This window comes from Dipodomys ordii, unplaced genomic scaffold (genome assembly GCF_000151885.1).
Source record: "Dipodomys ordii isolate 6190 unplaced genomic scaffold, Dord_2.0 Scaffold81, whole genome shotgun sequence".
Classification (NCBI taxonomy): domain Eukaryota; kingdom Metazoa; phylum Chordata; class Mammalia; order Rodentia; family Heteromyidae; genus Dipodomys; species Dipodomys ordii.
In genome coordinates, this window is record NW_012267297.1 from 1,047,782 (window position 1) to 1,061,179 (window position 13,398).

At 62.8% G+C, this 13,398-nt stretch overlaps 1 protein-coding gene across 1 annotated transcript; it reads left to right on the top strand.

The window, feature by feature from the left end:
• Positions 1-6,831, top strand: Ddx47 (DEAD (Asp-Glu-Ala-Asp) box polypeptide 47). Its single transcript, XM_013025122.1, has 12 exons — positions 1-109; positions 334-427; positions 1,835-2,023; positions 2,183-2,254; positions 2,367-2,485; positions 2,693-2,764; positions 2,878-2,994; positions 3,300-3,446; positions 3,778-3,915; positions 4,758-4,828; positions 5,088-5,217; positions 6,415-6,831. The coding sequence occupies exons 1-12, from the start codon at positions 2-4 to the stop codon at positions 6,544-6,546; spliced, it is 1,389 nt and encodes a 462-aa protein (XP_012880576.1). The 5' UTR covers position 1; the 3' UTR covers positions 6,547-6,831.
• The last annotated feature ends 6,567 nt before the right edge of the window (positions 6,832-13,398 follow it).

Below are 13,398 nucleotides of genomic sequence, written 5' to 3' on the forward strand. Positions count from 1 at the left end.
GATGGCTGCGTCCGAGGAGCGCGACTGCCCGGCCGAGGCCGCGGGGCCGGTGGTGGAGGAGGCGGTGGAGGGGGAGACGGAGGAGGGCGCTCAGACGTTCAAAGATCTGGTGAGCACGGAGGCGGCTGGTGCGGGCGTCTCCCCCGCGCTCGGGGCGTAGCGTGCGCTGGAGGCGTGCGGACCCCCTCGCGGCGCTCGCTGCGCATGCGCGTGCGCTGGGGCCGGGGCTGGGGCGGGATGGTGCGCACGCGCCGGGGGTAGGGGTCCGGGATGCGAACCGTCCTCGCGGGTCCCGGCCCCGGCCCCGGCTGAAGGCGCGCCCCGCGTTCCCAGGGCGTGACCGACGTCCTGTGCGAGGCCTGCGACCAGCTGGGCTGGACCAAGCCCACCAGGATCCAGGTGGAAGCCATCCCTCTCGCCTTGCAAGGTGGGTGGACGTCCGGACCCCGCGGCCTTGCAGGTCCCCGCCGAGATGTCAGCTCGCCCGGCTCTCTTGGCGGAATAAACATCTGGAGATGAGGGTTTTAACCGAGCCTACTTCCTGTCTCCCTCGTGGAAGGGATCTGTGGGATGCAGGGTGAGAGAAGTCCTGGTTAAAACACCCCAAAAGGCAAGCCATGGCAAACGATCCCTGACGATCCACAGTTCACAGGCGTGGTGGTTCAGTCCTGCAATCCTCCTGGGGAGGCTGAGATCCAGAGGATCGTGGTTTGAGGCCAGCCCAGGGGAAAAGTTGTAAGACTCCAACCTCAACCGAGCTGGGCGCTGTGGTACATGGCTGTCACCTCCGCAGTGTAGGAAGCTCAAGCAGGAGGATTATGGTTCAAATCCAGCCCAAGAAAATCCCATGAGACGGGAGCTGGGAAGGTGGCTCAGTGGTAGAGCGCTTGCCTTGCATGCATGAGGCCCTGGGTTCGATTCCTCAGCACCACATAAGCAAAAAGAAAAAAGCCGGAAGTGGCGCTGTGGCTCAAGTGGTAGAGCGCTAGCTTTGAGCTGAAGAGCTGAGGGACAGCGCCCAGGCCCAGAGTTCAGGCCCCATGACCAGACCCCCCCCCCCAAAAAAAAAGAAAAGAAAATACCATGAGACTGAAAAATAATGGAGGAAAAAAGGGCTGAGTGGCTTAAGTGGTAGAGCCGCTGGGCTTCCCATCTCGGAGTCCAAACCAGCTTGGCCCTTTCCTCCCCAGGGTGAGCCTCCCCATGGCTGGTGAGGGGTTCTCCCCCCTTTGCCCCTCCTCCCCGCTCTTCCTCTGGCTGTGAGGCCCTTAGACCATCTTCCTTCTTCCTCCCTGTTTCCTTACCAGAAGTACTGCCCCCTTTTGCTTACTTGCATGTTTAGTGCACCCCTCTTCTGTGACCCCTGCTCTTCTGGGCAGGAAGTCCCGCCTTCTTTTGCATTGGATTGGCCTGGAAGCCTTTGTCACTGTGCGTCCATCCATCCCAGTGTTCGAGTCCCAGCTTGTCTAGGACAGATCAGGTATTTTTTTTTTTCATTTTTTTTTGTCGATCATGGGGCTTGAACTCGGTCTGAACACTATCCCTCAGCTCTTCAGCTCAAGGCTGGCGCTCTGCCACTTGAGCCACAGCACCACTTCTAGCATTTTTTGGTAGTTTATTGGAGATGAGAGTCTCAGGCTTTCCTGCCTAGATTGGCTTTGAACCGAGATCCTTAGATGTCAGCCTCCTGAGCACCTGGGATTGCAGGCGTGAGCCGCCGAGCCGGCTCAGCCACGTCTTGGCTGTGCAGCCGTCTCCCTGGCCCGGCAGAGGTTGGCTCCAGGGCTGTGCGCCCCGGTTGCACCCTGCAGACCCGGGGGTGTTGGTCTTCCAGGCCGGGACGTCATCGGTTTGGCGGAGACGGGCTCGGGAAAGACGGGCGCCTTCGCGCTGCCCATCCTGAACGCGCTGCTGGAGACGCCGCGGCGCCTGTTCGCCCTGGTGCTCACCCCCACCCGCGAGCTGGCCTTCCAGATCGCGGAGCAGTTCGAGGCCCTGGGCTCCTCTATTGGGGTGCAGTGCGGTGAGGACCAAGGAGGGCTGGAAGTGGTGGGGGGCAGGGGGTACCCGTGGTCAGCCCTAAGGGCGGGGGGCATGGCTGGCTGCGGGCCATGGTTTTAGGGGTCCTGGGTGGATGGTGGAGGAGATGAGGCCCATGCACGTCCTGTTTGTGTGTCCACAGCTGTGATCGTGGGCGGGATCGACTCCATGGCCCAGGCCCTGGCTTTGGCGAAGAAGCCACACGTGGTCATCGGTGAGTGGGGGAGGGTGCCCATGCTCATCTGGGGACGGAGGGGTCGCCCTCACGGGGACCCTGCGGCTCTCCCTCTGCCCTCCTGATGGGGCTTGCTCCTCCTCTCGGGCAGCCACTCCTGGCCGGCTGATCGACCACCTGGAGAACACGAAAGGCTTCAACCTGAGGGCGCTCAAGTACCTGGTGATGGACGAGGCGGACCGGATACTAAACATGGACTTCGAGACTGAGGTGAGTTCCGGAGCTGGCGCACCGCGGCCCTGCCGCCTCCATACCCCCCGCCCCCCCCACCCACTCGTGTCCCTGCCATTGTCACCGTCACCACCACTCAGGCTGGGGGAGGGGGGGAGCTGGCCCTCCACGCCCGCCCTGGGACGTGACCCCGAGCCCCGCGGCTGGGCGCACGGCCGGCTTCCGCTGATGTCTCCACTGGCTCAGGTGGACAAGATCCTCAAGGTGATCCCCCGTGACCGGAGAACCTTTCTCTTCTCCGCCACCATGACCAAGAAGGTGAGAGTCCTCCCCAGGGACCCCGGATGTCGGGGGATGGGCTGGCCAAGCCCACGCCAGTGAGCGTGCACGCGGGGCCCGTGCCAACCTCCTCGCCCCGCCCCTGCGCACAGGTGCAGAAGCTGCAGCGAGCGGCGCTGAAGAACCCCGTGAGGTGCGCCGTCTCGTCCAAGTACCACACGGTGGAGAAGCTGCAGCAGTTCTACCTGTTCATCCCCTCCAAGTTCAAGGCGAGCCCCCTCCCCCTTCCCTTCCTCCCTCCCTTCCCCCTTTCCTCTTTCCCTCCTTCCCCCCTTCCTTCCATCCTTCCTTCCCCCCTTCCTCTCCCATTGTGATCCCTGGCCTTTCCAAGGCCCTGGGTTTAGCGGTTGTCTGTAGCGCGCATGCACGCACGCACGCACACACGCACGCATGCACACACGCACGCATGCACACACGCACGCATGCACACACGCACGCATGCATGCACACATGCACGCACGCTGGGCCGGGCATCCCCGGGCATGGTGACGAGGCGTTGGGGTCTGTGGCGCAGGACACCTACCTGGTTTACGTCCTCAACGAGCTGGCCGGCAACTCGTTCATGATCTTCTGCAGCACGTGCAACAACACGCAGAGAACCGCGCTGCTGCTGCGCAACCTGGGCTTCACCGCCATCCCGCTGCACGGGCAGATGAGCCAGGTGAGCGCGGCTGCGGGGAGGGCGTGTGGGGTCACGCGGGGGGGGGGGGGGGGGGGGAAGGGCCCTGGGCTGCACCGCCATCCCGCTGTCCGGGCAGAGGAGCCAGGTCAGCGGGGCCCGTGCTGTAGAGCCGGGCGCGAGGGCAGGTTCGCCGCTGCACATGGCTCTCTTGCCGCCAGTGCGCTCTGTGTACACTGGAGGCTTCGTGGCTTTGTGGTGTCCGTGTTTGCTTTGCTCCACGGCGCCCTGTCTATACTCGACTCGCTTCTGATCCGAGTGTGGCGGCTCGGCGGTGTACAGCTGACCCCTTCCCCACTGTTTCTCTTCCCAGACCAAGCGCCTGGGGTCCCTCAATAAGTTCAAGGCCAAGGCCCGCTCCATCCTGCTCGCGACCGACGTGGCCAGCAGGGGGCTGGACATCCCCCACGTGGACGTGGTGGTCAACTTCGACATCCCCACCCACTCCAAGGTGAGTGGCCGCCCGCGCCCTCCCCACCCGCCGGTCTGCCCTCCTTTGTCGCCTCCTCCAACCGTCCTGGGCGTTCCAAGCGCTCAGACCCACGAAAGGGCTTCGCTCACGGCCACCAGCTCTGACGGCCGCATCTGAGGTCACTCGGGACAGAGGCACCCGGGGGAGTGCGGTCACCAGAGACCCTCGGTTAGGGCGTGTCAGGCTCTTCCCTGTAGAAATGACGCCTGTCATCCCAGCTACTCAGGAAGCTGAGATCTGAGGGTCATGGTTCAAAACCAGCCTGGGCAGGAAAAGTCTGTGAGACTCTGATCTCCAGTGAATTTCCAGAAAGCCAGAAGTGGTAGAGCACCAGCCTTGAATGAAAAAAAGCTCAGGCCCTGGGTTCTAGCCCGAGGACTGGCAGGAGGAAAAGCAGCAGCCGCTCGGGTCTTGGTGGGTCCTGGCCTTCCGGCCTGGCTCCCGTGGCTGCTGTGTGCGCCCTGCACCCTTGTGTCACCGTCCCCCGCACCCCCAGGACACCCCCACATGAAGCCGGGCGCCCTGGGGAAGTAGATCCGCCACCGTGGACCCCATGTCCCCTGTACCCCAAGCCCCCTGCACCCCGCAGCTCAGCTCTGCTCGCTGGGTGGACAAGGCCGGCCGCTTGCTTCCCACTGCCCCTTGTGCAGAGATGACGTCCTGTGACGTGCCTCGCAGCTCTGCTTCCTAGATGGGTCTTTCTAGAAAAGAGAGGCGAGCACTGGCTCAGGTCAGCGGGAAAGGACACGGTGGCTTTGTCCTGTGGCCTGGGCTGCCGGAGGGCTGGAGGCTGTGGTGGATTTGATTTCCCCTCGTTCCAGGATTACATCCATCGCGTGGGCCGGACAGCGAGGGCCGGGCGTTCGGGGAAAGCCATCACCTTCGTCACGCAGTGAGTGACCCCAGGACCCTCCTCGCCTGAGATGGTGGAGATAACCAGACCTCACGCGGGCAGGCAGGGCTGGGGAAAAGCCACAGCAGAGCTAGTGCCAGGGCTCCTCCCTGTAGTCCCGGACCCCAGGGGGCGGGGCCAGCCCGGGCTGCGCAGTGAGACCCGGCTAGGGTCCTATGTCTCGCGTTCACAGTGTGGCTCCTGGGGCAGGGGGTACCGGGGATGGGGCATGTGTGGCAGCCGCTCCTCCCCTTCCCAGGTACGACGTGGAGCTCTTCCAGCGCATCGAGCACCTGATCGGGAAGAAGCTGCCTGCCTTCCCCACGCAGGACGAGGAGGTCATGCTGCTGGCGGAGCGCGTGACCGAGGCGCAGCGGTTTGCCAGGATGGTGCGTGCGTGTGTGTGTGTCTGTGTGCGCGCTCACGCGCCCATCCGCGCTGAGTCCAGGGCCCCAGGCTGGTGGTGGTGTTGGCGGCCAGTCTGCCCGTCTTCTGGTCTCCCGCCAGGAGCCCCCGGCTCCCTGGCCTTCCTGAGCCAGGGCTTAGCGAGGGTGTGCGGTCACGCAGGGGCCTCAGGGTGCTGCTGGCTCTGAGGAAGGTTCCAGAAGCCCTGGGAGTGCAGAAGCTGCTCACAGGCTGCCCTTCCAGGAGCGAGGGTTCTTTTTTTGTTTTTTTTTTTAACTTTTGTGCTGGTCCTGCTCCCTGGCCCTGCGCTCTTCCACTCCAGGCGGGCGCTCTTCCACCTGAACCACAGCTCCACTCCTGGCTCTTTGGAGGTTCCTTGTGACGTCTCAGCTCTCCTGCCCCGGCTGGCTTCAAAGCAGGCTTGAGCTGCGCACACCCCGACACCCCAGCCAGTAGAGGCCTTTTGTTAAAAGCTGGGGGGCTGGGGAGAGCAGCCACCACCCAACTAAGGGCTCGGGGCCCGAGCGCCCCCAGGGGAAGCTGAGTGGCTGGTTTGTTCAAAGGCAGAAGCGGCAGGATTTGCTTGTGTTTAGTTGACAGTGGTGCGGGCTCTTGGTGTTTTGCTCTCTTCATTTACAGAGGTTACCGTTGGGTTCAGGACCTACCTACAGTTCAGCCCTTTGCCCCGGGCGTATTTACTCTACTGCAGATTCTCTTTCCTAGTGCAGCTCTGCTGGGCCCTGGCTGTCTCCCCGCCGTGGGCTGCGTTGGGCTGCGGGAGGGCCGGGCATCCACCAGCAGAGATCGGTGTCTTTTTGCTTTGAGGCAGGGTCTTGCTATGGTGGTCTAGGCTGGCCTTGAACTTTGGGACCTCCCTGCCTCCGTCTCCCGAGGCGTGTGACGACAGCCCGGGCCCCACACTCCCTCTGCTCCGTCCTCCTCCCAATTCCCCCTCCTTTGTGCCCTGACTGATCTTTTCTTTCTCATTCCCCAAGAACTCGGTCACAGATCCGTGGCGCGTAGGGCACGTCAGCCTCTTTCCACTGTCACCCAAGTGTGGCTGTGAGCCTGTCCCTTGGGTCCGGCATGGCTGGGGCCCTGCCGTGGGGGAGGGCAGCCTGGGAAGTGACCCCTGGGGGGGACGGAGCCGGTGTGCAGCCGTATCCTTCCGCTTCCTGTAGGAGCTGAGGGAACACGGGGAGAAGAAGAAGCGAGCCCGGGAGGAGGCGGGGGACAACGACGACACGGAGGCTGCCATTGGTGTCAGGAACAAGGTGGCTGGAGGGAAGATGAAGAAGCGGAAGGGCCGCTAGATTCTGGTGGATTCTGCGCAAGGACTGGGCGCTCAGCAGGCCCTCTGCCCGGTCTCCCAGGACCTGCGTGGGTGCCGGGTACCTGCCCAGCGCCCGTGCGTGGACTCGAGTCGGAAATCGGTGGCGTTGGTGCCCAGGGCCTGGCTCAGTGCTTGGGCCCCTGCCCAGAGCATCGCCCTGTTTCTGTACCAACCCCACCGGTACCCGAGGAATGCGGCGAGCACAGCTCTCCGGCCCTGGGCCTCGTGGGGCCGCGTGGAACAATAAACCCCAGCCGTTTCTCCACGGTGTGCATCCTGCACTCTGTGCCAGGGTCTGAGCGCCGCTGGCCGGCGGCGGCTCGTGGTAACGGCTCGTTTTGGGCCTCAGTTTAGCCGAGGTGACCGTGATCTACCCTTAGCATCCTCAGCAAAGGACAAGATGGTCTGGAGGGTCTTCCCGGCCCCTGTGCGGCCGAGATGCGGGGATTGTGGCTCAGAGCCAGCCCGGGTAGGAAGGTGCGTGAGACTCTCCCAGCCGATGAATCACCCGAAAACCCGAAGTGGCGCTGTGGCTCACGAGGTGGAGCGCCCGCCTGTCTGCAGGAAGCACCCTGGGAGATGTGGGGAGAGGGCACTTGTGCTGTCTTTAGGGGTGCAGACACCTGCGTCCAGGCCCGGCTGAGGGCGCGCAGGAGGAATTGGCCAGGTCTTGGGCCTCTGCAGGCTGGGCACCGAGTGAGGACGCCCCAGACCCACGGCCGTGGGAGCCCTGAGTGGGGCCTTCTAGACATCATCCACAGCGGAGGAGAGGGACTGGGCCGCATGGATGGGGACAGCCCCCAGCGCCTCCCCTGCGCTCATGACCCCATCTCTGGTCCGGCTCCTCCACCGAGTCAAGCTGTGTGTAGTGCAGACCACGCAGGACCTGTGGCCTCCCGTGAAGTGCCCTTGTCCCTGTGCACAGCGGCCCCACCCCAGCGGCCCGAGCGAGCACTGTGCAGGGAGCACTGTGCCCCCGAAGGGGCGTCCCCTCCCGTCTGCAGGGAGGAGGTATGGCGTCTTCCGCAGTGTCTCAGTCTCAAAAATACAAAGAATGTTCCAGAACCCTGGCTCCCAGCCAAGCCCTTTCCCAGTGTGCTCTGTCTGCCACTGGGAAGCTGTGACCCCCACAGAACCCCTGGGGCCTGGCATGGGGGTGAGTCACGCCCTTGGGCGGCAGGGCAAGGCGGGGGACATTCCTCCCGGCCTCACCTGGCCCAGGAATGCACCGAAACCACCAGACAACCAGCTTGTCCCCGGAGCTGCGCTGGTGCCCTCCAGGGGCCGGAGACGCCTGCCCGCCTCTGCCCCTAGCCCTGGACCCCTCGGCGCCATCAAGTGTGCAGCAGCCCCTAGGGAAGGTGTCTAGATGCCAGGCCCCTTGTGCTGTGTGGGCCTAAGTCAGTTGCTAAACGTCTCTGAACCTCTCATGCGGCTGGCCGACCAGCGCTTCAGTCCAGGCTGGCGCTGAGTCCCCAGCCTCCAGCCTTGGCCTCCGGAGGGCTTGGGTTACAGGTGTGCACCGCCCTGCCCGGCCTCAGCCTCTCTCCTCCCTCCTTCCTCGTCCTAGCCTCTGGGCCAGGGGCCGGAAGCTGACACCGAGCGAGGCTGAGTGTGGTTGAAATCTCAGTGGAATCCCCGTGTGCTTGACCACTGGATGCTAACAGAAACCCTGAACATGACAGTGACCCGGGCTGTGTGGGGTCACTGGCCGCTCGGGCACGCATGTGTGTGAGGGTGGCTGAGCTGCGTGGAGCCGCCCAAGGGGCCTGGACTTCAAGCTCTGCCAGCTGGTCCGGGCGTCCAGGCCCAGGGGAAACGGACTGGAGCCGCGGCCGTGGATGGCCTGCCGGCCTTGCTCCTGAGTGCTGGGATTACAGATGAGCGCCGCCAGGCCTGGTGCACCAACACCAGCTGTGCAGGATGCCCACCCCAGGCCTTTGTGCCTCAGTGGTTTGGTTTTGGTTTTGGTTGGTTCTGGGTCTTGAACTCAGGGCCTGGGCGCTGTCCCTGAGCTCTTTCACTCAAGGCTGGCGCTCTACCACTTGAGCCACAGCACCACTTCCGGTATTCTGGTGGCTCATGGGAGATCAGAGTCTCACGGACTTTCCTGCCTGGGCTGGCTTTGAACCGCGATCCTCAGATCTCAGCCTCCTGAGTGGCTGGGATGGCAGGCGGGAGCCACTGGCGCCCGGCTTTTTTTTTTTTTAAACAGGTGGGATTTTGTTTTTCTGAGCCTGGGGTGGAACTGAGTCTCAGGTGAGAACTGCACTATTTGTAGAGATTGGGGGGGGGGGGGAGTCTTGTGAACTTTTCACCCAGGCTGGCCTTGAACTGTGATCCTCCTGATCTCTGCCTCCAGAGAAGCTGGGACTACAGGCATGCACCAACTATGCCTTCATAACAGCCTGCGTTAGGATGGCCGTGGAGGGGGTGCTCAGGGCCAAGTGGCTTGGACAGGCACCCACAAGGATGATCTGTGGAGTGGAGGTAGAGTAACCCACAGGGGGAGGGGAGGGGTGGGGTCCTGCCCGTTGGCAGCTCACAGAGTTTCCGGCAGCCATGTGGTGGTGATGGTGGTGGAGATGATAGCTGGGACTCCAGGCAGGAGACGGGTGTTGTGGCAGTACTCTTTAGTCCCCGCACGGACCCAGGGACCCTAGCTGCCCACAGAGCGCACACAGGCTTTTCCAAGCGTTTCCACGTGTGTGTGCGCGTGGGCAGGTGAGTGGCCAGCGGGGTGCCGGGCACCCCACGCCCCGTGTCCCGCGTCCCCGTGTCCCGCAGGCCTAGCTGCCGCTGGGCTGCCCTCCGGGGCTCACTGGGAGTGTTTATTTGTTTTTTCTGGCTTAATTGGCCATGGAGTGGGATGGGTGACTGTGGGGGTGGGGCTGGCCTTTCAAGTCGAGTTTCTGGAATGTTCTGTGAGGACCCAGGCTGGCCCTCTTCGCAGGCCACGCCGGGCCAGCCTGGTGCTCTTCGTTTTGGTGTTTTGTCTTAAGTGGTACCGGGATTTGAACTCTGGTCCTGGTGCTTGCTAGGCAAGTGCGCTTCCCCTTGAAGGCCTCCAGCCCTTTCAGCTCTGGTTATTTTTGGAGATAGAACTTCATTTCTCTTTGTTTTTATTTTTTTCTGGGCCAGCTTGGACGGTGGCTTTCCTACGGTACTACTTCCCACTCCAGCCGGGATGGTAGACGTACTCTACACCACCATGTCCAAGGGTTTGTGTGGAGATGGGGTCTCTTACAGGTGTGAGCCGCAGTGCTGGGGATGGAACCCAAGGCTTGGAGCCTGCAAGGCCAGGCCAAACCCAGGTCTGGGTGGAGGATGGGGAGAGATTGGGGCTCTCTACCCCTGAAGTGGCCAGCTGGGGGGGGGTGCCGGGGAGAAGGGCCGGGATTTCCCCCCAGAGTCTTGGTGGCTGTTGAGTTCTTCCTTAAGTTGGTGACAGCGGCTGGGTTTGGAGAGCAGCCATGGCCCCCAGGGCCCCGAGGGTCCTAGAAGAGCCCAAATCTCAGCTGTGAAACACGCCAGGCATCCTGCGTGTCTGGGGGGGGGGTGCACCCCGCTCGCCATCCCTTCCCCTGACAACTACTGGGCCTCGAACTCGGGGCCTGGGCGCTGTCCCACTGCCCAGGCCTCTCTCGGGCAGAGAGGAGCTAGAGGGAGCAGAGGAGATGTCAGAGCCCCCCACTTCCAGGCCGGGCCGGGAGGGGAGGGGCCTGCGGCTGGCTCTGTCAGAGTCAAGTCTGGGAACCAGTCTGAGCACTTTTTAGGGAGTCTGGGATCCAACCCTGAGCCTGGAGGCTTTGCGGCCTTGGCTCTAAGGATTTAACAGTCTGTCTGGAGGGGCAGGGGAGGGGGGGGAGAGGGAGGGGAGTTGGGGCAGAGGGAGGAGAGGAAGGCAAGGCAGGGGAGGGGGAGGGCCCTGGCCAATAGCTCTGCGATGGGGCCCCCAGTTCTTGGCCAACGCCCTCTCCCTTCCCAGCCCTCCCTCTCCCCATTCTGCTCCCCCAGAAATGTACCCATGGCCTTCCTCGTGTAACTTTACAACAAAATAAAATTTAAAAAAAGAATGAGTCTCAGAGCTGTCCTGCCCGGGCTGGCCTTGAACCGCGATCCTCAGCGCTCAGCCTCCTGAGCGGCTGGGACGGCAGTCATGAGCCTGTCTTAGTGAGGCGATGGGATTTGTTCTGTGGGCGCCTGGCCTCTGTGGCACTGGGGCCCCGGAGGGACATCATGAACGCCAGGCCCAGTCCCCCCACCCCTGCCTTGCTCCCCCTCCCCACCGGCCTGTGGCGGGCGGGCGGGTGGGCGGGCGCTGATGATCCCTGGCTCTGGGAACGGCTGGCTGCGGTTTCTCTGGTTTGGAACCAGCGTGGGAGCGCAGGCCTGCAATCCCAGGAGAGGCAGTGGGGAGGGGGGTTCTCAAGTTTAAGGCCAGCCTGGGCTCCATCAGCACCCCAAGAGCACAGATGGGAGGGAGGGGCAGGTAAACAGAGCCTGGCTTCAGCAGGATGCAAATTCCCTCAACTCCTCACATTCCTTCTTATCTCGAGTGCTGGGGACCAGGAGAGGGGGCGGGAGGGGCGCTGGGGTCCAGCCGGGGAGCACCATCCCAGGCTAGCCCCCCCCCCCCGAGACCTCCCCCTGGGAGACCCCCCTCCCAGGGAGGGGGGGCGTCTCTGACCTCTCGGCTTTGGCTGGGCGCCCTGCCCCTGGTCCCCCCTTTATCCTAAGCAGAGTGGGGGTATACCCCTCACCCCCCCACTTCCAGTGACCACGTCAGGCACCCAGTCTGGCACCCAGACTTTATTTTCATAACTTTGCCCGGGCTGGGTGTGCCCTCCCCTCCTGTCCTGGCACCCCTCCCCTCCCCCTCCTCCCTCTCCTCTGCCGGGGTGACAGCAGCCTTTATAACCGCTCCCGCCCCATCAGCCCCAGGACACTCCCCGGAGGCTGTGCGGGGTTGCATTGCGGGTGAGTGCGGCTGGAGCATGTGGGACCTGCAGCTGTCCCCCCCCCGGAGGAGATGGGGTGGGGGAGGCCCCCCGGGAGGTGCACCCCCCCTGCTTTCTGGGCTTGCGGGTGTCCTCCATCCTCTGTCCTCCAGCCCCTGAAGTCCTGCTGGGGTTCCCGGCAGGTGCACCCCAAAGCTCACACAAGGTCAAGGAGGCAGGCCCAGGGCTGGGAAGGGCTGCGCCCCCTCCAGGAGGGTCCTGGCCCTGGGGGGGGCACTGGCTGCTCCCACAGATGGACAGAGAGGAAGGGAGGGGAGTGGGGGGGGCTGGGGTGTCTGCCCGCCCTCTGCGTGTGCATGCAGCCCCTGGGGTAACGAGATAGCTGGGTGAGGCTCTGCTGGGCTTTGCTCTTCTTTACAGGCCCATGGCTCTTTTTTATTTCAATTAATTTCTTTTTTGTCAATCCTGGGGCTTGAACTCTGGGCCTGGGCGCTATCCCTCAGCTCCTTTTGCTCAAGGCTAGCGCTCTACCACTTCAGCCACAGCGCCACTTCCAGTTTTCTGGTGATTCCTTGGAGAAGAGTCTCACAGACTGTCCAGGCTGGCTTTGAACCGTGATCCTCAGTCCTCAGCTTCCTGAGTTACTGGGATGACAGGCGTGAGCCACTGGCGCCTGGCTTTTACTTCTATTTTTTTTGTCCTGGGGCCTGAACTCTGGGCCTGGGCGCTGTCCCTCAGCTCTTCTGTTCAAGGCTAGCGCTCTACCACTGGAGCCACAGCACTACTTCCGGCTTTTTCTGCTTATGGGGTGCTGAGGAATTGAACCCAGGGCCTCATGCATGCCAGGTGAGCACTCTACCACTGAGCCACCTGCCCAGCCCTGCTCTTTTAAAGAAAACAAACCCCGAGATGGAGCGGAGGAAAGGTAGTGGAGGGAGCAGGAAACAGCTAAATAATAGTATTTTCTTTTGAGGGAGTCTAGTTTGGTTGAACTTGTGTACATTGTGGTCAGATTATACGGCCTACAGTCTCCCTCCCTTCCCTTCCCTTCCTCCCTCCCTCTCCCTCTCATTCCCTCCTTCCCTTCCCCTCCCTCCCTCCCTTCCTCCCTCCTGTTCCCTCCCTCCCCCTCCTCTCCCTCTCATTCCCTCCTTCCCTTCCTCCTTCCTTCCTTCCCTCCCTCCTTCCTTCCCTTCCTCCCTCTTTCCTTCCTTCCCTCCTTCCCTCCCTCCTTCCCTTCCTCCCTCCCTTCCTCCCCCTCCCTCATTCCCTCCTTCCCTTCTTCCCTCTCTCCTTCCTTCCTTCCATCCCTCCCTCCCTCCTTCCTTCCTTTCCTCCTTCCCTTTTCCCCTCTTTCTCCCTCCCTCCCTCCTTCTCTCCCTTCTTCCTTCCCTCCCCCTCCCTCCTTTCCTTCTTCCCTTCTTCCCTCCCTCCTTCCTTCCTTCCCTCCCTCCCTCCTTCCTTTCCTCCTTCCCTTCTTCCCTCTTTCTCCCTCCTTCCCTCCCTCCTTCCTTCCCTCCCTCCTTCCTTCCTTCCCTCCATCCCTCCTTCCTTCCTTCCCTCCCTCCCTCCCTCCCCCTCCTTCCTTCCCTCCTTCCCTTCTTCCCGCCCTCCTTCCCTTCCCCTCCCTCCTTCCTTCCCTCCCTCCCTCCTTCCTTTCCTCCTTCCCTTCTTCCCTCTTTCTCCCTCCTTCCTTCCTTCTCTCCATCCCTCCTTCCTTCCTTCCCTCCCTCCTTCCCTCCTTCCTTCCCTCCCTCCCCCTCCTTCCTTCCCTCCTTCCCGCCCTCCTTCCTTCCTTCCCTCCCTCCCTCCTTCCTTTCCTCCTTCCCTCCCTCCCTCCCCCTCCTTCCTTCCCTCCTTCCCTTCCCCTC

Excerpts from the sequence above, each read along its gene's own strand:
- Ddx47 (XM_013025122.1), top strand. The coding sequence starts at position 2 with ATGGCTGCGTCCGAGGAGCGCGACTGCCCGGCCGAGGCCGCGGGGCCG. Across the intron at positions 428-1,834 it reads CATCCCTCTCGCCTTGCAAG|GCCGGGACGTCATCGGTTTG; the intron begins GTGGGTGGACGT and ends TTGGTCTTCCAG. Across the intron at positions 2,255-2,366 it reads GAAGCCACACGTGGTCATCG|CCACTCCTGGCCGGCTGATC; the intron begins GTGAGTGGGGGA and ends CCTCTCGGGCAG.